Here is a 25,082-nt window from a genome sequence, read left to right as displayed (position 1 = left end):
TGTTCACAGAACCAAGTGCAGAGCAGGTAACAACACAGAAACTCTCTGCTTCACCATCAACCCAAGATGCTTCAAATTTTGCCTCACTTTAAAATGCCATAAAACCTATGAATTTTTGTACAGTTCTCTTCAAGCTGCCACAGGAAAAACTAGGCAAGATCTGCTACTGCCTGAAAGTGTAAAGCAGTTGGGAAAAAAAAGAAAGAAGAACTACCAATAGAAGTGAGAAACATCCCAAATACCTGAGATCACACACAGCAGTGAGCTATTTCATTATTTTGCTCACTGATTTAAAAATAAGGATAGGATAACAGTAAGACTTCAGGATGCACTGAAATTCCAGTAAATTCATTTAGCAGCTGCAAGAAAGAAGCAAGAAAAGAAGGGCTAAAAAGTTGGAGCTTGACACTTGATTTGCACTTTATTGCACCTTTCAGCCTGTGAGCTGAGTGGCAGGCAGCAACAGGTGTATCTTGTAAAGTTGATTTTCCAGCAAATGAGCCCTCTGCTGATTTGAGTCCTGAAGTTCTTTTAGCCAGCCTTCCTCAGAGGAACAGCTAAAACAGCTTTAGTTATCCTGTGCTATCTCTACAAGAGAGGAATAGAAGGTATTTTTCTGTATGCTGTTTTGCTGTTGTAAGTATAAGTTTTTAGCATGCTTTTTAATGAGGAACCACAAGTAATATTTAAAAAGATTGTGTGGTTAAAAGGATCAGTTTTGTTTAAAGTTTATTTGCTTATATATGCTGGAAAGCTCCTGTGTACTTAAAGAACATAATTAATTCTAACTGAAATGTTTTTTTCTTTTACAAAGGTGTTCTGAATCCCTAATGTAGAAAAAGGCTTCTACTTCCTGGTGTTTGCTTCCTGGAGTAAATCTTTTAAATCAGACATAATAAGAAAAGCAGTCACTTCTTTTCTTAAAAATTGTGTTTGAATTCTTACTATTTTTTTTTCAAAACTATTCCTGTGACCAAGTCATGTTCATTAAGATAAATATTGCTACTTATAAAAACAGTGGTAGAAAAAATAAATTCAGAGATATTTACTCTGAGCTTCTGGCATGCAGAAAGCTTGTCATTAAGTCAGTTTAAGTAAAACATTGCCACTAGATAATAAATACTCAGTCTGGATTCATGAATGCTTACATATGGTTTTCCTCTTCATGTTACAAGATTATACAAGTGAGTGACTTTTGTGTTAAATGCTAGCGAAGCAGGTTGTTGTTGCTGTTTTTAGAAAAAGAAAAACTTTATTTATCTAAAGGAAAAACAGGGTGCTAACTTCTGGGTGTGGGGGAGGTTTGTTAGCTTTGCTTCCTGATGTGCAATCTCTTGGTAAAAAAGACACAGCTCAGTGAAGTCTATATCCTTCTGGGGGCATGTTGGTCTTTGTGCTGTGCAGGGGGAAATCCCTTCTGGGTCATGGCTGCAAGTATTCTGCCTCTGTGGGCAACCACGTCAATACCTCTCTCACAAACACCGCCCTGTGAACTCTGTTGTTTGTTTTTCCTCTCCCTTTATTCCTAACAGAAGGTTGGTCTGTGATATTACTGTCCTGATAGTTATGCTGGGTATAGGTAAATCCTTAGCTTACAGACTCTGGGCACGGTTCCTGCCAGTAATATGGAATAGACAGTTAACATACCCTGTGCTTTTGACTGTTTCCCTGTTCCCTATTTTAATAAAGCTAATGAGTTGAAAGTGATAGACTGGTGGAAGGTAGGTACATAGCTGTAATACTGAACACAAAATATGTCTTCAAATCTGTTTTGGGGAACTTTAGCTAAATTTATCTGGCACATAACCTTCTTTTATATCTATAGCTATGATAAGGTTCTAAAGGGTATAGCTAACTTACCAAGTGTATTGCTTGTTTCCATTGTGTCTGAATCTTTATAATTGTAGGGAAAAAAACAAGTTACTGATGCCTGTCGTATGAATGTGATTGAACCAGAACACAATCATAGGAATACGTTGGTTGGTGGATGGTGTTTCTCAGTGCTAATGTTTCAGCAGATGCTCCCTTCTGGGCGAGGGTATGTGAGTGAAGTCTGCATTGGAAGAGCGTGAGATGAAAGCTCATGACTACTCAGTTCAGGGGGAAAAAGGCTGCAATATGCAGGATAGTGACAGGTACCTTGCATGAGACCAGGGTTTTATCCTCACAGAATCTAACTCCTGTGACTGTCATGCACACACCTTATTCAAAACATCTGTTTTAAACATCACCTTGCAAATAGATAATGAAAATACAAGTGGAACCGAAGCACACTGTAGAGCATGTTTCTTGGGGAAACTCCATATGCGGTAACATATGTAGAGACAGCTGTAGTTGTGTTAATTGGTAAAAGGGAAGACTGCTTTTGTAGGCTCACTGAAACGCTGAAACTCTTGTGTTTGCTTTTCCCCCAGTACCCACAAAGAGCAGCCCAGAGTGACAGCCTAATACTCTCTGAAAGCAAATTTCATTTAAACCTTAGCTTCTGAAACCTGTCACAGGATGATATCGGGAAAGCTGCAGTTCTTAAACTGACTTGTGTAGCTGGGAGGCCACGGAATGAGATTGGGAACTGATAATGTCTAGAGCTATAGAAAGTAGCTTGGGTAAATATCCGGGCAATTGTTGCTGTTGGACATAAAGTCATGGGATTAGGTAAGGAAGTACATGGTATAAATTATTACTTTCAGTCACATTTGTATACACACAGTTGTTAGAAAAATCTAATTTGAGGTAAGTTGGGCTGCGTAATGCTGCTTCGCACTTCTTTTAATCTAAGAAGTTAGTCAGCTGGTGCAGGAGTTCTTCAGATTTTTTTATTTTTAAATACAAAGACATGGGGAGGGGGGAAGCAGGGTTTCAGAAAGTAATTTTTTCCCACCCCTTCCAACTCCACACCACTTCTAGTTCTCCAGAGAATTAGACATCATGACTGAAGGCTTCTGTGCCAGTCAGGATATGGACCAAGGATTTTCAAATAACTTGATACTAAAGTTCCAAATTGTCTACTGAACAGACAAATTGGTACAAAGAACACACTTTTGCTACTCTTTCTGAATCTTATGTCTTGTCTCTGTACCTCTCAGGCACTTTGCAAGAGAAAGAAGTTGATAATGTCTTTGGAACATGGAGCTAACAAACGGCATCATAACCCAGTGGACAGTATTTGCAGAAAGATCAAATCTATCCAAATGATGGACCAAGTCTCTAATCCTGCTTTGCAGATACCAAAATTTCAGTCCCAGAACTTTGACAGTCCACAGTGTAATATCAAAAAAAATCTAGAAGAAATACTAAAGAAAAGAACTTTCAGAAGCCATAATAATACTGCTCCACACCTCATAAGTCCCAGTAGTGACACTGTCTTCTCTCCAGACTTGCGGGTGCTGTCACCTTGTTTCAGGCATATGTCTGACTGCTGTTCTGTGAATGCTACCTATTCAATCATTAAAAGCGAAGAGAAGACCAGCAAACCATGGATGCCAGTATGCCAGACTGAGAACAGTTCTCCATCCCTCTTCAGAACTAGAGAGGCTAATGCCCAGAACCAGTTGTGTGTTTTATCAAGTATTGAATCTAAGGATGTGCCTCATGAACAGAAATACCTTACATCGAGTCCAAACTTACATTTTTTGACATCTGATAAGAAGTCAGAAAGTGCTGTAATCCAATCTCCTGTGCCAAAGAGACTATCTTTGGGTGAAAGAGGTAAAATCTTGGAAATAAAAACCTTTCAATCCAAAAAACTAGACATCAGAACATTCAGCCTACATGGCTGAATTTCTTTACTACTTAAAGTAATAGCAATATGTTTTGGAATCAGTCCAATCTAATCAGACTGCAAAAAGAGCTGTGTAGAACCTTAATCTTTCCCTGAAAATTATTTATGTCAATTTTAAAAAGTGAGGAAGTAAGGGCTTGAGTCAAAACATATTTTCAAATTTCACAATTCCTTTTTTGGGACTGTGTGTGTTTTTTTTTTTTTAAATTAATTTATCTTTAATGTAGGAAGGTAGGTATGTGAGTTTGGGTTTTTCTGGTGTTTTTATTTTTAGAATTGTTTTCTAAAAAATTTAATCTGATTATAATGATTTTTCTCAAGTGTATCTTAGGGGGAGGGAAGAGATAGCTGGCTTCTTAAAACTCTGTTTTATATAAATGTTACTTTATGCAGAAAAGTATCCAGTATTCCCACTTATCTATGTATAAAAGTAGATGCATATACCAGTTCCCAGACTCTGAGGCTCTAGCTATGGACATTTCCTGACAATACTTAATAGTAAAAGTCCTGTTCTGTGTTCTTAATTATTTGTGTATTGTTCAAGCTGTAGTAGACCATGCCCACTTGTGCTATTAGGCAAATGATACTGTAGTTAGAAGGACTGATGTGTGAAAGTTGCACCGAATGAATAAAGATGGACAGTAACAAACTTATCCTTCATAGGATGGAAACAGTCGCTGGGGTACAAAGCTGATGAGATGTATGATGTAAGCTTGATTTGTGAAGAAGACTTACTAACTACTATCTTCTGTGCATGTGACATAGAGCATACAGGTTTGCCAGTGGCTTTTTCATTGTTCTTCTTTCTCTTAATAAATTTTCAAGGCTCAGACTGCATTATGGTTTGCATATTCTTAGACTGAGTAGCTACCTTTACTAGGCAGCTGTATATGCGGCAGATACTGAGTAAAGCTCTGTACCTCTTCTGCATGGTGCCTGTCTCTTCTTCCCTACCCCCCTCCATCCCTGCCCCAAGCTGGTCTTTGCTGTATCCTAGTGAAGAGGAAGCAGAGAAGTATCACAGTTCTTCCTATCAACCTTGTTAGAAATAATTGTTTATTTCTTTTAGGCATTTTCCTGTTAGAAAAATGAACTTTAGGAAACTGCAGAACAAGAGGTTACTCTTCCGAGTTCCCCATCAAATATGACTAAATCTGTGGATGTTTTTTTTTGTGTTTTATAGTTTGTTTGTTTGTTTGCTTGTGTGTGGGGGGGAGTCTAACTGTCCAGAATAAGAAACTGTCAGTCACAGGGTTTGCCCTCATCTTATGATGAGAGGCCTGAAGTAGTAGCATAGCAAATGAGGTGATTTTTTTTTTTCTTTGACTGTAGTCAATAAAACAAATGTACTAGACTTTCACACTTTCATATTGGAAAAAACAAATGAAAGCTCTAAACTGTTCCAGATCACACTGGAACTTCAGTGATCATTTACTTGTCTACAGGGCAATTGAATATGCCATAGTGCAGATCAGTAGCATGCTCTTTCATAGCTTTTTTTTCCTTGATGTCCTGCTAGACTTCAAAATCTGGTGCTTGGACACCTATATCTATCTTAGGAAAAGTAGCTGTTTCCAAGATTGTTGATTATCTGAGACATACAACTAGTCGGGGATCAGAAGACAGTGGCCTTGAAGAGCTGTGCAACATGCTTGACCCAGATCAAAGAGACATTTCTATGGACCTGGAAACATATCATGCCATCATGAAAGAGTGGATTGAAGACTGTAAGAGAAAATGGTAATAGCTTTTTATCAATCTATCTCATAAAAGCTTCTGTCAAAGCAAGAGATTAGAAACCATTCCTGTGACTTTCATTTCCAGTACCCTAGAACAAAGATGGCATCAAGACATTTTGATCACAGTGTGGATTTTTTTTTTTTTTTGTCTGCAAGCTTTTAAATATAAAAAGTTGGTAGGTAATCCAATATCATACTAGTTTTATGAACCTTCAGGCTTTCTTGTTTCAGGGAAGATGATGCCACGGAGGAACCAATAGTGAGCATGGAAGATCTGGAATTTAAAGTACATAAAAACATCTTTGAAGGTGCAGATCATTTTGTTCTGGTTTTAGTGAGGGAAAACTCCACTTTCTTAAACTATAACCAGAAAAATCTCTTTCAGCAAAAAGGATGCCTGTCCAAATGAATGTTACATCAGGAAGTTTGGAGGCCTTTGGGGGTGATGCATCTAAAGGAGACATGTAAGTTCATTTAAGTAGTGCTTTCTCAGAAGTTAGTACTTCTAGCTTTCATTACGCAAGAACAATTCCCAGAATCATTATTTCAGAAAACTATCTTGGCAGGGTTTCTAATGCTGACCTCAGTGTGCACCAACTCTTGATGCTATCAAGTTCTTCCTCACACCTTCTGCTCAGTAGTAAAAATACACTAGTAACTTACCTTACTGATATCTTGGTCATTCTTTGTTGATTTGCCTTGTTAATTCCCTGTGGTCAGAGTTTTGCTGTGGGTTTCTTTTCCTCTTTAAATATTCCCCCTGCAGCTCTTCCCCCCAGTTTTTTTTAAGTATCTGAAAATAGAAGATATTGTCTCCTGAATTTCTGGTCCTTAATTTTGTTTGGGCATTTCTCTTAATAATCATGATTATTATTTGGATTTGATAATAGCAAATCCCTTAATAAAGGCCCCAGAATTTTCAAAGATAACGTTCATGTTTTATACATAGTCAACTATCTTCCTTCTGAAGCTTTCCTCTCATTTCTAAGAATCTCGGAAAGGTGTAACCCTTGTTTTTAGTTGAAAGTGTAGATAGGGGGTGGTTCAGGGGAAGAGAAGGGATCTAGGACTTCTGGAGTTAATTTAATGTATTGGTGATGGCCTAAGAGGAGATTAACAAAGACTTAAGGTATTGTTCTGCAGTCATCCAGCCTTGGCACTTGTCCAATGGCATTGCAAGTCATGTGTAAACCATCTGCTTACAACTCTAGTCAATGCAGCATGGCATCAAGATTTTTAAAAAAAACCTAAATTAGAACCAATCACCTTCTTCATCTTTTCTGGCTTTGTTACTGAAACAGGGAGACTTCTGACTTGATAACCTGTGTCGCAGACTTGCAGTACAACAACCAGAAGCTTCAGGAAGAGAACAACAAATTGAAGCTGACTCTGGAAGCTGTGGATGAGGCCAACAATAAGTTAATGGCAGATAACGAGGATCTACATCAACAAATAAAAAGGTGGGAAACCTTGGTGCACCTGGTCTGTGTAATGGCCATGGACAGGCCTATCTTCCAAGGAGCAGGCTAATCTTGCTTTATATTTCTAGCCTCAGCAGTACTTTATGGCAGCAAGTTTCATGAGTTAATGCAGTGTCTGCAAGGCTTAATGCTGTGGCCAGACCATTCTGCTCTATACCTCCTGGTTATTATAAAATCAGTCATTTGTCATATAGCCTCTCACATGATCAGAGACTGGTTCGTGCTGCCCGAGATTCTGTGAGTGCACACAAACAACTCGGGGTAAAGCTGAATCCAACTAAAACCAAGGAGGGAGGCCTAATATTACAAGAGAACAGCCAAACACTGGAAAGGTTCCAGTCCTAGGTCAAATACTCACTGCCAAGCAGTGGAAAAATGAGCACGTAAGAGCTATTTTGCTAGTCCCTTGAGGAACTGGAGTGAGTTGTCTCAGTGTATGGCTGCAGCCTGGCGACCCATCAGTGCCATGAGTACACAACTATTTTTACAGTGAGTTCACAGTTCTTATCTGACCCAAATGATTCAAATGTGATGGCATTATGTCAACTGCCAAACCATTCCTGGTCTATCCAGGGAAGATTAAGACAGGAGTCTTTTCACCCAGCTAATGTGGGACATGTGCATGTGTGTCAGACCCTGTGCTCTGGGCCATTCTACTATCTAGAGCTATTGGTGAAAAAAGTTTTACCATGTTGGGAAAACATGCATAGGTTGGGGTATCGGATCAGGATTATGATCAAATGACGCAGAGTTTATCCCTGAAAACTGAACTGAAATGATTTCCATAACTATTAACCATGAAGTACAGTAAAGATGTGTCTGTCTGTGTGCTTGGGCAACCAGATATATTTAACTGTTGCAAGCTTGATTGTTAGCTAGATACAGACAAAAAAAAAAAAAGGCTTGATAGGTGCTATCTTTGCTAGGGATTTCATCCCTTATTTAGAGAATGAAAGGGGATGTTTAAAATAAGAGGGCAAGTCCATGAGCCCTTTTTTCCATACAAAAATGATGGACTTACTTGATTGTTGCTCTTCTGTTAAGTATCTGTGCCAAAGAATGAGTCCCTGGGGGCTTCTGAAAATACTGTTCTTGTATTTCATCCTATCTAATGACCAACAGTAACTTGCTGAGGTTTTCCTGGATTTCTTTCTCTCCCCCCAGCATCCAGCACTCTGTGCTGAAAGCCAAGTTGCTGGAAGAAGAACTGGAAGAAGCAAAAAGCAACCTGAACTTCTCGGAAGAGAAGAGACGGCAGATTCTATGCCAGAATAAACAGCTAGTAGGTGATCTTACTTCTCAGCTTATGTTGCACAACTTCTCACGCTTTGCTGTAACAGTGGTATGACCAATCAGCCCATAAAAATCGGCAGTACCTGGTAGGTACTGAGGTTTTTTGAGGGAGTTTGAAGTGTAATTAGTTTGAAAATAGCTTTGTAATGTGATGTGATTAGTTTTTCCATGGAAGTCTCTTTAAACTATTATCGGTTACAGTGTAGAAAACAACTTTCACAGTGGACTGGCCCTTTTAATCATCTTGCATATAATTGCACTTAAAGACAACAGCTTTCACGCTGCTGACATCAAGCCTCATCTAATTTGAAGTTCATGATGTCCTGATAGGAATTTGAGTGTTGTACATGACTTTTGCAGAGCAAAGAGGACAGGAGGCTCAGTTCAGATGCCCAGCGAAAGGAATTTGTTTTGAAACATCCTAGGCCATTGGAGAGATCCACGTGGGTTGGTGGATATGACAAGGACCTATCAGAAACTTGTCCATTCTGGACTGACAGCTGGAAGCCAGGCGGCATATTTTGGAGTGTCTGAAAGGGTGCAAACTGTCTACGTGAAAGTATCTGATTTGCACCCTAGATGCCTAGGTAGCAAAGCCAGTTTAACTGTAACATGTGTAAAGTAGTGTGGTAACAATACTGATGTTGTGGCTGCAGCTTTAGGAGGTGTTGCTAGACAGCAGAATGCAAGCTCTCAGAAGAACAGGTCTGCACTGTTGCCATGTGCCTTGTTCGCACGACAGTCGCATCTGCTTGTCATAGCTGTATATTGGTGTTCCATGGCTCTGTGCACTGTTGATCATGGATATTAAAACAAACAAAACAACAGCAACAACAAAAACTCCTTTCCCTAGAGAGCAAGAACACAAGTTTTTGTTGCTAACCTGTTCTAGTGTATGTACAATTCTTTGTCTCAGATTACACAAATCACTGCAGGAGTTTTGTGCATAAAAGAAGGAGATTGGGAGTGCGGGAGATGGGGAGTAATATCAGAAGTTTTGTAGCTCAGGGAACAGCAAGTGACTTGTAAGCAGAGCTGTGGAGGCACTGTGTGGGGGTATGGCTACTCTTTTCCTGTCTGATGGAAGTAGTGTAGTGTGGCATATAGGCTTTCCAGATCTGCCTTGACTTAGATATGAACATAACTAGCCATGTATACTCTAGCCTTAAATACCTCTCTGATCTTCTAGTGATCTGAGTTTTACTCAAATAGGAAGTGTTGGGGTCAAACCTTGAATTTAGAAAGTGTAATATCAGTAAGGTTTCATGAGCTGCACCAGTCACAGCACTCCTCATTCTGCTGTGCCCTCTGACATGATAAAAATGAACCACTACAGTTTCATACTGGGCCCTGAATGTGTTTGTGCTCTATTGCTTTTTGGATTAGTTTGGCTTTGGATGTTAAACTTGATATGCTAAAAAAAAAATGTTAAAAACATTACTTGTGCAGATGTTTTAAGAATTGCTATTTTTTCAAACATAATGACTCTCTCTCTCTCTCTCTCTCTCTCTCTCTCTCTCTCTCTTTTATTTTTTTAATATACAAGGAAAAAGAAAATCAGTCTCTTGTCATCAAAATGACCTCTCTTCAGGAAGAGGTAAAATAAATTACGGCTTTGCAAATACCTAAATACCTTGTCTACCTAAAAGCTCACCATTAAGAAATGAAATGTTTGTCTGACTTTGAAGCCTGAGCTACTAATTAGGTTAACAAAATATTTTATGTTTTATGAGAATGACTTGTCTTAAAACTTTGTCTTGAAGTTGCACTGTGCTTCAGACTTTCCATTTGGTGGGCAAGTAAGGATTGTGGATTGGGGGAATGAGGGGGACAGAAACTAAACAGCTTTTCCCCCACACCCCATTCAAAGCTTGATAGACAAACTCCAAGTATTTCTAGTTAACACAGATCTAACTATATACTCTGAATTGAAACGATCTTCATCTAACACTTTTTTGTCTTTTCAGTTGAGGTTCACCTCCATTTCCCTTCTCTAAGATCCAAATGAGAAGTTCTGTATAGAACTAACTCTAAAGAAATGTGGTAGCTGGAGCTAATGGGAAAAGCTCTGTCCACCTGAATGGAAAACAGACTCCTTAGAATTGTATTGGAGATGCTTGTGTTACTGAGTTAATCCCACCCTTAAAACTTTACATTTCAGCCAAAAGCCTGTTTCCAGTGGAGACATGCCTGAAGATGGAGCTCATGCTATCCTACAAGTTCCTATTTTTTTGCCTCTGACTTCAAGGAGTTGCTTGGATATGAAAATGCATATTGTAGATGAACTAAAATTGCAATGCAATTCTTCTTGTCCCAAATATTTGTGGGACAGCCCTGGGGCTGTGGCAGTCCTGACCTTTGCAGCATAAGACCTTAACTTTGAAAAGTATAGAAACATCAGAGGAAGTAGGACAAGAAAGTTTTGTGCGTACGTAAATGCTGGCACTGCTTTAGAATAGGCAGTAGCTTAGGAGTGAAGTTGTCATTATGTCTAGTTTCTTCTAGGAGAAGCTGTCAATCCATTTTACTGTGCCTAAACACTCTGTATCTTGTTCAGAACATTAGGAATAGCCTGGACACTGATGGACTTCAAAAGAAGATTTTGGAGTTGTCTAAAACTGCAGCAGAGCTTCAAGTAAGCATTTTAACTTTAGGAGGCACAAAAAGACAGCCTATAATTTACTTGGGTCTACCAGAGGGAAAACTCTATCTCTGTAAGGTAGACAACCCTGAACTAGTCTGTACTGAAGAAAAGAGTGTGATTGTAGCTTAGCCAGCATGCTGGCTTTGACTAGGAAAGTTGCTATCTGGATGCTAGAAACCAAGCTAATGTAGATAGTCCACAGTTTCCTAAAAATTTAATTTAGAGGGGAAAAAAATGAAACCTTTTCCCTACAACTTGAAGACATGTATTAGAAAATAATACTTTGGCTGATGTTGCTGAAACTATTAGCCTGGATAGACAAGAAGAGACAAATATGGCTGTGGGAACTGAAACACATCTTTCACTTTTAACTGGGTGCAAGACTTTAACTTTGAAACATGTATGCAAGGTATTCAGAAAAGAAGTTGACTTTTTGAAACAAGGGATTATGATGCCCTTTTTCCCTTCCAAGTAAGATAGAAGAACAGATTTCTATCAAAGTACCTGCAGATGACTAGAGGACTTTTTAATCTCTTCTCATTTCAGATCCAAGCACACATCTATGAGAGTGCTGTTGTGAATAAAGAGGCAAGCTTGATCCAGGTTAGTAGCTTTATTTTATTATTGTCTTGCCTGAAACTACTGAATATGGGACACTTTGCTAAAAAGCCAATGCAACAAATACTGTGGTGCTGTTCTTTCTGATGCTCTTACATGAGAGAACCTGATCCTATAAATGGCTTCAAAGTAGGCGAGATCTACTTTAGGAGCTGGGTATGAGTCAGCATAATTAAGGGTTTCAGGATTTTGCTTTAAAAAAAGCCCAACTATTAAAACAAACATGCAGAGTTCAGAAAAATGCACAGAAGAATGTACCTGCAGAAGATCTTTCCCCTCATGTCCTTTAGTTCAGTTGCTTACTTCTTGTGTTTCTGTGGGTTCTGGATCACCATGTCCAGTCACACACACAAATCTAACCTTTCTCAATACTGAGATGTAGTTACCTAGGCTTTGCTTAGGTATGTTTCTGATGTTGTTTTCAACTGTAGACTTTGAAAACATGAAGACATAAGACCCTGTAGGGACTTTGGCATTCTCTAGTCTTATGAGTCATGCAAGAGCCTTCTCAGCTAATGAAGTTTGTGTTTAGCAGAAGATGCTCTAACTCATCTGGTGAAATATTTCACTGTTAGTCTCTGCAAAAATGATTGCAGTTTGAATTTGGTGGTGACAAGAGAACCAAAGCTCAGTGTAATTCAAATCAATCCTGATTAAATATTGTAGCTGACAATTTTTACAGGTTTTGCCAGAAGTGGCTTCAAGGTACAAAGGAATTAACGTTTTTTTAGTAACTTGCAATTTCTCCTCCTTGAATGATTCAAAATTTCTGTGGCATCTGTAGTATCTTTCCCTTTAGTCAGTAGGCTTGATAAGCCTTTCTTTAGATGGAAGTCTTGAATGCAGTCTGCTACATTGCATGTGCTTGTAGGTGAAGGCAACTGGTTTGCATAATTTTGAATAAACTGGTGTGGAAAACTGATTTTGCTTCTTGTCGGTAGGGTCAGTGGAATGAGGGTTTACCTGTAAGCTTAAATAACTTTCATAGATGTTGGTCCAAAGACAACTTGGATAAGACTGGTGGACACTGGAAATTAATATGGTAACCCTTCTTTTCTTGGCCCAAAACTGCAGAAGATGCAGTTTTCATACCTTTCCATAAGGATGTAAACCACTTAAAACTTTTTTTTTCCCCTTGTCTTTATTTTGTTAATCTTCAGCACCACAGGTCTTTCCTCTTTGCCAAGAAAAAGCTGGAAACTTTGCTCTATAACTTTACTTCTTCCTTGTATATTTGCTTAGCTTTTTGTGTGTACTTCACCTTTTTCAAAAACCTCAAGTATTCTTAAAGAGGAAGAGGAGGAAGAAGTCATAAAAGGGAAGCGAGTGAGAGCTCCTACTGCAGATTCATATTTTCTCTAAGGAACGTTCTGGTTGTCTGTGCAGCATCTTCTACCATAATGGCATAACATGATTGTTACTTTGCATAGCTAAGAAAGCTACCACTCCTACTAGTTCCTCAGTCTTACTGTGAGGTGTGAAATGTTCTCTATCAACCTTTCCATTAGATGATGTTTAATCTGCAGCCCCCTATCCTCTGTGCCTTTAATCATGAAAATTTATGAAAGCAAACTTGTTTAGGAACACAGTGCAATTTGTTTTAGGGGTCACTTAGTATTAAAACTCGTGCCAGGCAGAACATAGTCCAGGCTTTCTGCCAAAACTAAAGTGCTTCTGTCTAGTTTAATCTGCTACTACTGGTACAGAAACCAGGAGAGTAAAAGATAAAACACAGCACCTGGGAAGAATTGTCCTGTCCCCTTAATTCCAGGAGTTACATAAGAAAAAGTCTTCCAAGTGTTTTCTTTTAGCCAATATGTGAGACAATTGACTCTGTAATCCTTCAAACTTGCAACTATTTTTATCTTATGTGGTTAGATTGCTTTCTCCTTCTCATTTTCTGCACCCTTCCTCCCATATAACCCCACAAAAAACAGACCTGCTCAAGTGCCAGAAAATGGATTGCTTCTCAAACCTCAATTGTACAACTTATTTCTTGTGGTGTAGGATTGACTATATTAGTATTTTAGCTAAAAAACATCTTAGTCACAAATTAGCTCAATTAGTTCATTAGGTTATGTGCTTTAAAGGTGTGTGGGGTTTTGTTTTTTGTTTGTTTTGTTGTTTGTTTGTTTTTTTTTCTTCCACAACCTTTGCAGAAGGAGCAGGATATCAAAGAACTGAAGTCAACCATTGTGGAATGTTCTTCAGTAATAGAGGTATGGAACTGAATTATTTAGCTTGTGACTATGTGAGAGGAAAGCATGCATATCCTCTGCTTATTCTGCATGACAAACTAACCCTCTGACCAGGTCTGATGTGTGTTTTAGACTTTGCGAGCAGAAAAAAATAAGCTACTGGAGAACATACAACACATGCAGCAGGAGCTGATCTCGTGAGTATTGTGAGCAAGTCTCAGAAAACACAGTTCATCGAAAGGCAAAAAGGGCTGATGTACTTTTCTGCTTTTTTTTTTTTTTTTTCCCTGCTTCTTTCAGAAATGGTCTGAGCTTCCCATTGATGTATAAATTTAACAGCAGTATTGCTGAAGGAACAAATTCACTGCGCTGTGAGCTGGAACTTGCTCAGGCTTCTGAGGTATGAATAAAATCTGACAGAATCTTATCTCTGTTCTCTAGCAACAGTAAATGAAGAACAAAGCTCAGTTTCTGAAGACTGTTAGATAACCCTGAGATTTGGATCCTTTGGTCCTAGTATGGAAGTGTAGAATGTGAAGATTACAATATTGTTCTGTGCACATTGGACATGGTCCAGAGAAAAGCACATAAAAACATATCATTAAAAAAAATGACCTTCAAAATACAGCTGAGAGAGCTAGAGTCATTTAGCTGGCAGAAGAACAGACTGACAGGGGAGATGAGAATCTTCAAATATGTAAAAGGCCATATGTAAAAGTAACAGTCTGCTTTTTTTTTTTTTTTTTTTTTTTTTGTGCTACCTGCAGTGGACACAAAAAATGATTTTTTAATTGCAGGAGGAAAAGTTGCTTTTTCCCTGAAGCCTAATCTAGTGAAAAGGACAATTAAGCACTGGAATAAACTCCCTCGGAAGGCTGCAGAGTTTTTTGTCATCTAACCTATTCTTTAGAAACTCTGATAAGTGTCTCTCTATAGGCAGCATTTCCTTGCCCCTCAGCAGGAGTAATGGAGACTCTGATCTCTTCAAGACATGTCCAGTTACTTTTTCTATGGTTTCTGTGTAGTTGCAAGGAGAGGCATTCCTCTGATGAGCCCAGGTACAGACTGACAAAATCTTAGTGCTGCAACTGAGCCTGGTGGTTTGGAGTTGTAGTGCCCTGCAGGTGACACAGGGGACACCTGGCAGGGGGGTTGGCTCCTTTTGGAACCTGTGCTTTTGGTCACTTCAGAAACACTTCACTGATCAATGGAACTTTGGTTTCTGGTTTACCATTCTCCTAACTTCCCAGTATTTCAGTAGGGAACTACTGGTAAACTATTTTTGTAGGGTGGTTTTGGTTTCATTTTTTTTTATGGCTTACTCTTTCATGCCTACTTTCCTAAAGACACTCCATTGAGTCCTGTCCTGTCCTTCCTTACAGTATTGTCTTCCCTTCAGATGCAAATTATTCAGCAGAGCTGGTGACAAAGAAAACCTATTGCAGTGCCTTTTCTTGTAAGATTTAAGTTGGCATGCTGCAGCATGCTTTAGTATTCAGCGTACTTGTACGGTATTTGCAAAGAAGTAGCACTTAGAACAAAAAAATCTACCAAAAGACTGCAAATACAGGCTCAGAAATGAGAGAAATAACTGGCTAGGCAGCTCTGTTTCAAAAGCAGCATATAGTCTCCTATTACAGTTTGTGCAGCAGCCCGTACTGCAATAACAGCTATTACCTCTCAAATACTTCAGTGAGATGCAAGATTCCACCTTTACCTGTAAAGCAAACATGAGCTCTGCTTATTCCTCACTCAGTAATACCTCTTCTGAATAAAGTTAACTGATGATTGACTTCCTCTTGCTTATTTCTGACATGAAAATTTATATCGGATCATTCAGCAACTTGGCTTGCTGCTTTTTTTTTCTGTTGTTTTTTAATCCTCATGACATTATGTTTTTGAAAAGCCTTTACAAGCTTCAAGTTTGCAGTAGCTCTGACCTTCTGGTAAATACAATGCAGGGTTACTTCAAAAAATTCTAAATGTCACTGATGCTGCTCTGTTGTAAAGAGATGTCAAAATAGGCTAACTGACTCTCTTCTCTTTTCAAAGATTACCAAGACTGAATGGACATCTCTGGATGAAACACTGGACCGTGAAGTGCTGTTCTTACTTCAAGGACCTGAATATGCAGGAGAAAAATTTAAGGCTATTATGCAAAATCTGGTTAGTGGCATAACATATGTGAATAAGGCTTTGTTCTTTTTATCAGGCTTTTAATTAGGTCTTCTCCAAGATGTCCAAATAGATCAGCTTTTCTTCTTTTGAAAAAATGAGAATAGCTTGTATTTTTTTCAGGGACATACTTACTCTACCAGTGTCACTTGGCACCTACTTTAATGCTATTGCTCTAAGTCTGTGTAATTCTGGGCAGCTTTACATCAGACTAGTACTTGAAATAATGGAGTTTGGGGGGTTTTTTGCAGCAAGAGGAAGCTACTGAACCTGAGGAGCTTGTGATAACTTCTTTACAATGGGTGGAAGATCCTGATGTGAACATACAGCAGGCTTGGGAGAGAAAGCTTGTAGTAAGTAATTCTATTTCTCTGACACTATTCTCTGAAATAGTGGGCCTGTGCAAAAATTTGAGGTGGGTGTCTTACTGTTGCATGCTACATATACTACTTGAGGTTGTAGCAGTCCACTCGAGGTCAGATATGACTATAAGGAGAGAAATGAGTATCTTCTGTTGTAAGTTCTTGTGGGGAAAGTGGAGAAACGATAGCTTTTCACCTGAATGCCGTGCTTTTCCTGACTTGTCTTGTGCAAAATCTCACTCTGCTAAAATTATGCCCAAAGAAAAAGGTAAATGAAGCAAGTAGTAGATGGCAACACTATGCTGTGTGAGTTACAGAGCTTTTCTGCCCACTATATGCACTGGGATGAAAGTTGCGTTGATAGGTGTCAATGCAAAGTGCTGTTAGGTAGCTTCATCGAAACTGTAGTCCAGGTGCCTCAAGCACTCATTCTCCCTTGTGCTCTATTTGAAACTGTGACTAAGTAGTGGATGGTTTCACCATCACGAAGAGGAGGAAGGATGCTTTATAACTGCATTTCCAAATCAAAACCATCAGAGGGTTTGGTTTCTTTGGCAAGGCAGTGTCCTGCTGCTGCTGGACACTCCTCATGAAAAGTTTCTACAAATGCATATTTTACAATCTAATCTTGCATAGTATTTTTAATATTCGTCATACCTCCTGTGGGACTCGAGAATTATGACTTGTGCTCAAAGTAACTGTGTGGCAAGAATAACTTCTGTGTGTGCTAGCAGCAGCAGTCTGTGGACAAGACTCATCTCTCTTGCTCTTGTCCCTCCCCTCCCATGTAACAGCACAGTTTCTCAAATATTCATCTTGCTGGATGTAACTTCTCTCTGGCTTGTTCCTTCCTACTAATCTGCTTTTAGGAATGCTACTATAGAAAACTCCACTGCACTGTAATTCAACACTGTCTTTGGACGCCTTAATAGACTCGAACCCAAATTCATCCAATTTGAGTAATAGCTGAAGATACCACAGCGCACACTGCTGTAAGCTGTCTGCTTTTAAGCAGACTGTTAATTTTCTCTTCCCCTAGCATTGAAAAATATTGTAGTTGGCTCTCTTCATCCTTCTTGGGCAGGCAGAGGCGATCACTGGAGCAGTCCAGTTTTGCAGCAAATGTTTGGTTGTTTTGGGGTTTCTTTTTGGTTTGTTTGTTTGTTTGTTTTTAATGTAAATCATGAAAGCTTCCCCTTGAAAAGGTGCAAGAATTTTTCAGCCTCTTCACCCCAGAACGACTCTGGGTAGAATCTAGGAAACTGCTGGCTTGTGCTCCTCTGCAACCTTTCAGTCTTAAAAGCCTCCTCCTTCAAAGTTTTTGTGGCCAAAAGATGCTTGTTAATTCACTGTCCATGCTGAGGTCATATTCTCTTTAAACATGTGAAGCTACAAACTTTTGATATGGCTGTTAGAGTTCATAATGACAATTAAATCCTGTTCTGGCTCCTAGACAGTAATGCAATAAACAACTGAACTAATAGAGGCTAACAAGGATGAATAAGATGATTTAAAAATAAAAGGTCACGTGCTACAGGAACCCTTGGGAATGGGAGGTGGTTTAATGTACTGTCTTCATCTAACTAGAACAAGACAAGCATGTGGAAAACATGGAGTATGTAGAGCTGAACAACAGTAGATTAAAAAAACTGATCCAGAGTAGCTTCTTCCACCCTTACAAAAAGTTTTTATAGAAAATGGGTTAAATCTCAAACCCTGCTCTGTCACTTGAAGCCTAAACGGTTTTTTTTGTTTGGTTGGTTGTTTTTTTTTTTTTCCCCCTCCTCCTCAGTTTTCTGTGCAATATATAGTGGACAAGTTTTGCTGGGTTTTAGTATGTTTAAATATGTTTTAAAGTTTACTTGTGTATAATATAGAATATACTTTAAGTATGCCTTTATATGTGCACTTAAGTGCATATATAAGGGTGAGAGTAATGACTTTCTCACCCTTCTCCTGCTGAAAGATATGAATTTGCCACAACGCATATGTGCCCTGATAAGCCTATACCGCTTATTTCAAAACCATGCCATTTCTAATGGCAAGGGCTGCCTGTTCTAGCTGAGAAACTGATCTTCAGGATGTGGGCATTTGCACATGTTCACATCCCATGACATTCCAGTAAACCTATCTAAAGAAATTGTTCAGCCCCCTCTTGTAACGTGATACTTAATGTGCTGCCCTTCTTTACGCATAGCAAGCGAACAGTGTTGGACTAGAACTTGAAAACTGGTAAGATGGTCTATATTTGTAGGAGAGAGGTTTTCCCCTCTGAACTAGTGAAACATCCTAGAAGTCTGAACCTCTTTCCTACCTGACCTCTGTTTCACTCTTGTTAAGTGCTTATTAAAAGCTGAGCACTCCAAATTGCATGTTCAGTTGAATAAGGTCAGAGAAAGAGAACTGGACTCCTCTTTCTCAGTACTGAATACCACAAGTCACTGTTAAGTAACACTGCATCCTTCGTTGTTTCTGAAGACTTCATTTTTATGATCTTCCCCTTTTTCCCCCCTACAAAAACAGAGGTAAAACTGAAAGTCTTTGTCACTGAAGTCACTCTTGGGTATGTTTCATCTGCTAGCTATGCAGGGAAGCAACTGAAGCATGGGTTTCCTCATCTTCCCCACCACCACCTCTGTAATTCCAAACTCAAATCAGTGCCAATGGACTTAGAGGCGCACTTTGAGGAAGAGGATCATAGAAGTTTAAACTGACAATTTTGGGGCTTCCTGCAAGTTGGGCGTTATTAGAACTTTCACCTTGTGAAATAAGTTTCTGTTACTGTATCTGGGCAACTTGTAATGGAGGCTTTCTAGGGCAAGTTGTAAAGAAGCCCTTGGCTGCCATGTCTTTGCCTGTCTTTTAGCACCTACTTACCAGAAACATTTGTTAACCATGTATTTGTTTCACAAGTAACAAACAGGAAGAGGACTGTCTGCATTCCCTAGTCTTTCCCAGAAAGAAAGACCAGGACTGGCTTCTGATTTGGAAGTGACTTTTTTTTTTTTTTTTTTTTTTTTGAAAAAAGTGGAAGCCACTTGTCAAGTCAAACTAGCATAAACAAGGTTTAAGTTTTGAGTGTGAAAACTTACATATTGTTCCATCTAACCTTAAAAAGTACCAATGCCTGGCAGGAATCCAGCTTGTCTCTCCCTGCATCCACTCAGGGCCAGGAGTTAGAAGGGTATGGGTATAAAGCTTAGGTAGTTTCGTTAACCTATTAGATTGAATAAAATACTGTTCCATATGAAACAAAAACCCCATTTCTCCTTTGTAAGATTTTTCTTATCAAACTGTGTGTTTCCTCATATCCCTCCCTCTCTCTCCTGCCTTTCTCCCAACCAAAAGCTGTTCAAGTAGATTTACAAAATACTGTTGGTCCTCTACCTTCAATACAGCATAGCACTATAGGTAGTGTTGGATGTGGATGGCTATACTAAAGGGTGGGGCAAGGAAATTCTCATCGTGTAACTGGCTCTGGTTTACTCTGTGGCTCTACTCCTCATTTAACTATGTTGCAATTCAATTTCAAAACTTCACAGATTCTCAAGCAAGAGCTAGAAGAAAAAAGAGAGCTTTGGATCAAGAAACTTCATCTCTTAGAAAAATGCAAAGAATCCCTAGATAAGGATTTTATTAGAATGTCAGGCAACCTGAGGCGAACAAAGACAGAGCAACTTCACTTAAGGAAAGAGCTCTCTGCCAGGTACCTCTTCAAAGCTCTTTGCTTTTTAATGGCTTGAGGAACAAAGATCACTGAATTCTGAAGGCTTTGCTTCACAAAGAAAATTATTTGCCGTCTTGGGGCCCAGATCTGCTTTTAGTATAACATTACATTATGTGGGAGTTAAGGTTTGTGTATGTAGTAACGTGTGATCTTGGAGATGTCTCTTAAAAACACCAGGGAGACCACAGACTAAGCAGTTAAGCTTTTTTTTTTTTTTTTTTAATCTGACAGGTGCAACTGTTAAACTGCTGGTTGCATATGAACCCAGAGACCTGTAAAATATAAGCCTTCAAACATCCTTGTTTTTGGAGACATGTGCAAGCTCAAGCCAATGTACTATCTTAGTTTCTTAACCCACTGAGGTCATGCCATTATCTCATTAAATATGAAAATACAGTTTTAAATTTCAGTTTATTACCAATGGTTCCTGTTATGTATTTTGATATTATAAATATGGCACCAAAAGCAAGCAGACATAAACTTCTGCCTTTCCTCGCTCCTTCCCCTGTCTCCTCAGACATTCAGGAAAGGAGCTAGGCAAGCTGGTTCTGCCAGAACAATTAATCTGAATTTGTCTCCGTACAAGCCAGGCTTATTAATAGTGTTGTTCTTCCACCATCCTTTGCCAAATATAAATATCTGCACACATGCCTTTGCCTGGGGTGAGGGTATGAGCAGCTTCCTAGGACTTGGCTTCCCTAAGAGCTGATGCTGAGCAGTCATACTGCTCCTGCACCTGACTTTTCTTCCACTTCTGTGGTTAATAAACCTACTGTCAGCCTCCCATCTCCTCTTCCTTTACTTGGAAAAGAGCTGATAAAAATACTGGTGGCTTGGTTTCTTAAAGCTACTGCCCTGCATCACCATTACTTATGGTGGTGGTAACAGGAATGAATTCATATGAAGGTGAGTTAGAAAATAAATGAGGAAAGGGTTTCTGCAGTGCAAAACATGGGATTGCTTGAAAGCCATCAATCATCTTTAGCACAAGTTCTGTGTATGACATCTGCTTGCTGTCAAGCAAAATACCCTCTGCACTGCTGGGAGATTAACCATGTGAAGCTGTGTACCCACAGCAATAGCTACAGGGTATTTTTACTAGAATGGTTGACTCAGTGTCTTATTACTAGCTTTCCTAAATAACGAGCCAAAATGTTCATCTGACCACTGCTAAGGTTTGGTCCACTAAGCTTCTGCTTTGAGAGGTCTCTGGATAATCCGCAAGCTTCCACTGTGGTACCCAGCTGGCTGGGGCTGGCACAGCCCTTGCACTGTTTAGCTAGGGAGAAACCAAGGAAAACTTCCATTCCCTTCCTACTTGCAGAGCTGCTATGAAAAAGCCTTGCCTACCTGCTGGGCTAAATTGTGCTTAGCAAGAAAAAAAGTGCCTAGTGCTGGATTCTGGGGAGCTGTGATATGTAACAGCTGAATATGGTTCTTCATGCATGTCTCGGCAACTGGTGTGTGCCATCTCCTAGGCATGACTGTTTTAAAATGTCAGTAACGGTTGTGGTTTGTGCTCTCGCACCCTGCAGACAACGTGAGATAGAAACTGTCAAACAGTTGCAAGAAGAAGCTGCTGGCCAGGCTGAAGCCCTTGGTTTAGATCTAGAAAAAGCTACAAAGCAGCTTGAGGATGCCAACAAACAGGTAAGGGACCATCTAGTTCCTTCTATGCAAAAAGAAAAAGGCAAGCAGATGCAAAAAGCTACGCACAATGCATTGCTGCTCTTGGGAAAGGAAATCGCATGTTCGGAATGGAGTGCCTCATTGCAAAAAGTGGAACCAGCAGAGGAAGTAAAATTTGAGGGGGTGGTGACAACAGTTTGCTGATGAAGGAGGCAGCATTGCATATTTGTGGTGGCTTAAAAAAAAAAAAAAAAAAAAAGAAAAGAAAAAAGCCAAAAATAGCTTCCATACACAGTCCACCCCAATGTGAAAATGCAGAAGTTCAGAGGGAGCTTTATCACTTCCTGAGAGAGAACAGATGCACTTTGGTTTCACTTACATGAACTATAGAGGCTCCTTGTGCTAGCCGGGCTGACTTTTTCTTTTTTTCTTTTTGTTTCTTAAATATTGCTTTGTGCTTAGGCAAAGGAACAAGTTGAGGCATTTCATTCCGCTTGCGAGGAAGCTGCATCCTTGAAATTCAGGTTAGAGGAAGCCATTTCTGAGCAGCAAAAACTCAAGGATGTGAATGCAGCTTTAACGAGCACTTGCCAGTTGCTTCAGGAAAAGATGGAAGAGCAAAAAAGTGAGTAACTACTGGCACATGCCAGCATATATTTATTTACTTTTGAACAGGCAAATCCTTTGTGGCTTAACTGTGGCAAGGGGGAATAGGACTGATCTTCGGGTCACCCTGTGATAAAATGCTCTGTGGCAGTCATCTTTCCTTTAAGAGGTCTGCAACTATGGCATCAGGGCTCTGAGTCAGATGGGACCCTGCTGAGTGGGAGTTGGGCTGGCCCAAACCTGTAGAGCCTCCTAACACCGTCCCTAGTAGTAGGAGGAAGGATTAATGACTCCATAGGTGGCACTTCCTCACTGAAGATGCTGTTCCCGCATCTGAATAGCCCGCTTCACTCCTGCCAGTTTCCCCTCTTCCTTAGGCTTCCTGCCTTCTGCTTGCTGTTTGGGTTTGCTTTGTAATCCTGAATAACTGTGGTGTATCAGGCTCTTCTCCCTGGTGGAAACCCATCGTGTCATTATAGTGTGTGTGTGTGTGTGTACAACTTTTGCTGAGGAAGCACTGAAATTTCATACTACTCACCTGTTCCTTAACGTCAATGCCTCAAAAGCTTGGACAATTAAAGAACACAGTTGTTTGATTCTGGCACATGTGGCTTTTTCTTTCCAAGTCTGGCGTGTCTGTTGCTTAGTGGAAACTGTTTTGACTGATTTATGCCCACTGAGCATTTGGCCTCAAGGGTGCGTTTTCCAAGGCAATGCATGCTGTTGTTTGTGCTAGACAAAATGTTCGAGGTATTCATGTGTTATAAACTTTTTTTTTATTTGAAACTTCAGTCTGTCTTGTAGAAAGATGACTTGGGAGCCTGGCTCTTAGCTCTAAGGCACAACTGAAGCCAGTGCCTGTTAAGCCCTGATGCTGCAGAAACAGCCCTAGACTGTGCTTACTGACTTGTGACCAGCGTTTTGGCATTGTCTGCATGTGCATGCTCGTGGTGCTTTCATGTTTGCTGCTTCCCTCAAACTCTGAGGGTTCATTAGCAAGCGGCAGAATGATGGAACTAGCTCTGAAAAGACAAAGCTTTTCTGCAAAGCAAGTTATCTTAAAGCAAAAGAGAATGATGCTATAGTGGCTTTAAGCAGGACAAAACAAAAACACCCTTTCCCTCCCCCCCCCCCTTCCTCCCCCTCCCCAATCCTGAGTGAGATTCTGGTTTTAAATGACTTCAGGTGTTTTGCAGGAATCTCTTTCTGTACCTAGATGGAAAGAAACCTGTAGAGCTGTGGAGAAACTGCAGGATGTTATGAAGAATAGGGCTGAGAAACAAGGATGAGAGTAGCGTGGAGGACCTTTCTTTCCCTCCCCCCACACCTTTTTTCTTTTTCTTTTCTTTTTCCTTCTTTCTCCAAGGGAAAGCCAGCCAGGTCTCACATCTCTTCTGACTAAAGAGCCTGGGGGTTGGTTTGTCTGTTTTTCCTCTCTCGTCCTGTTCCCCTGCATTCCCCCCACCCTCATGATAAGAGCTGAGAAATTAGGGAACCTGTTGGCCAAGGAAGGTGCTGCTCAACCAAAGTCAGCCTGGCACAGCTCCTCCTACATTTCGGATGTCTGATCATGACTTGCTGCCAGTTGTTACAATCTTCATCCACTGAAAGCTGAATAAGCCATTGAGAGTTGACTTTTGTTCTGTTTTTTGCACTGAGGTGACAGTGTTAATGAAATCTCCCCTTCCCATCCCCTCCAAAAATATTAGCTGTGAGGTAAGTGCTGCAATAAGGCTTGTATCAAGCTAGAGGCCACAACAGGCAGGCCCCGGAGTTGCCCAGCAAAGAATGCTTCTAGGCTTAAAGTATAAAGTAGAGCCTGTTTACCTTAACTTCCTAAGAGGATGTCAAATTGGAGAGACAAATACTCTTCTTTCAAAAAGTTGTAAAGGAATCCTCCATTTCCATAAGGAATTGACACTGACATAAGGAACATCACTTAATACTGATGTAGGGAAGCAGTTTCTCCTTTATAGCAGAATAAGAGAAATGTAACCACACGGAGGGAAAAGTATCCAGTGTTTCCTATACAGTGCAACTTGCAAAATAAAATACACTTTTAAAATTCTGTTTCCTGTTAAAACTCTTGTAGGTAACTAGTCCAAGGCAAAGTGTAATTGGTTTGTGATAGGCAGTGGTAAGGTTTAAAGACACTGTAATACCTATCTGCTTGTTACCAAGTTATAAGGAGCCCTTTCAGATTTGTAAATGTCTCTTCATAGCAACCGTTCATGCACTGAGGAAAGAACTGCTTAAAGGGCGACTCTCCAGATTGCAATGTCAGGTATGAAGTTTGTCTGGTGGGAGAAGAAAACAGTCTTGCACAGGAGGTGCTGTGGTGGAAGGGCACTTTTAGTTCGGATGAGCTACAAGCAATTCTGTAGCATCTGTTTTCTTCTTTTCTAACATGTATATTACCATGGAGGCAAAGTGAACTGTATATGCTGATCTGCACATAACTATCTTCCTTCTTCTGTCTTCTGCAAAAAACAGACTGGAGCTTACAGCCGAAGCTGTGGTGTCGGTCTTCACTGTAAACAATTGCTCGTGATTGTATTAACTGGAAGCGAGGGAAGCTTTCTCTGATGCATTGGTTTGATTTGTCCCCCATAATCAGCCTTCCCTTCTGCAGATAGTCTTGAAAATAACAATGAAACACTTTGTAATAAAATATTTCTAATATCTAGGCACTGGAATGGGCAGTAAAACAGTTATTACCTTTGTGCTCCTCTGTGGAAATATGCTGAAGCTTATAAACCTCTGGTAGATTTTGCTTCTAAAAAAACTTTTTTTTTTTTCCCTTTCCCCTTTGGAAAGGAGTGGAGGGGG

At 39.8% G+C, this 25,082-nt stretch overlaps 1 protein-coding gene across 1 annotated transcript in view; it reads left to right on the top strand.

The window, feature by feature from the left end:
- The first annotated feature begins 3,113 nt into the window (after positions 1 to 3,113).
- Positions 3,114 to 25,082, top strand: part of IRAG2 (inositol 1,4,5-triphosphate receptor associated 2) — a 39,712-nt gene continuing 17,743 nt past the window's right edge. Inside the window, exons 1-19 of the mRNA XM_067294819.1 lie at positions 3,114 to 3,708; positions 4,445 to 4,555; positions 5,341 to 5,521; positions 5,752 to 5,828; positions 5,906 to 5,984; positions 6,822 to 6,980; positions 8,166 to 8,283; positions 9,841 to 9,891; positions 10,852 to 10,929; positions 11,485 to 11,541; positions 13,716 to 13,775; positions 13,887 to 13,951; positions 14,055 to 14,154; positions 15,807 to 15,938; positions 16,181 to 16,282; positions 19,834 to 19,997; positions 21,554 to 21,668; positions 22,110 to 22,272; positions 24,476 to 24,537. Of these exons, the coding sequence (XP_067150920.1) occupies positions 3,114 to 3,708; positions 4,445 to 4,555; positions 5,341 to 5,521; positions 5,752 to 5,828; positions 5,906 to 5,984; positions 6,822 to 6,980; positions 8,166 to 8,283; positions 9,841 to 9,891; positions 10,852 to 10,929; positions 11,485 to 11,541; positions 13,716 to 13,775; positions 13,887 to 13,951; positions 14,055 to 14,154; positions 15,807 to 15,938; positions 16,181 to 16,282; positions 19,834 to 19,997; positions 21,554 to 21,668; positions 22,110 to 22,272; positions 24,476 to 24,537 (2,469 nt within the window). The remainder of the gene's footprint in view (positions 3,709 to 4,444; positions 4,556 to 5,340; positions 5,522 to 5,751; positions 5,829 to 5,905; positions 5,985 to 6,821; positions 6,981 to 8,165; positions 8,284 to 9,840; positions 9,892 to 10,851; positions 10,930 to 11,484; positions 11,542 to 13,715; positions 13,776 to 13,886; positions 13,952 to 14,054; positions 14,155 to 15,806; positions 15,939 to 16,180; positions 16,283 to 19,833; positions 19,998 to 21,553; positions 21,669 to 22,109; positions 22,273 to 24,475; positions 24,538 to 25,082) is intronic.

This window comes from Apteryx mantelli, chromosome 1, assembly GCF_036417845.1.
Source record: "Apteryx mantelli isolate bAptMan1 chromosome 1, bAptMan1.hap1, whole genome shotgun sequence".
In the NCBI taxonomy this organism is placed as follows: domain Eukaryota; kingdom Metazoa; phylum Chordata; class Aves; order Apterygiformes; family Apterygidae; genus Apteryx; species Apteryx mantelli.
The sequence above is the reverse complement of the archived record's forward strand: the minus strand, read 5'-3'. Positions and strand labels throughout refer to the sequence as shown.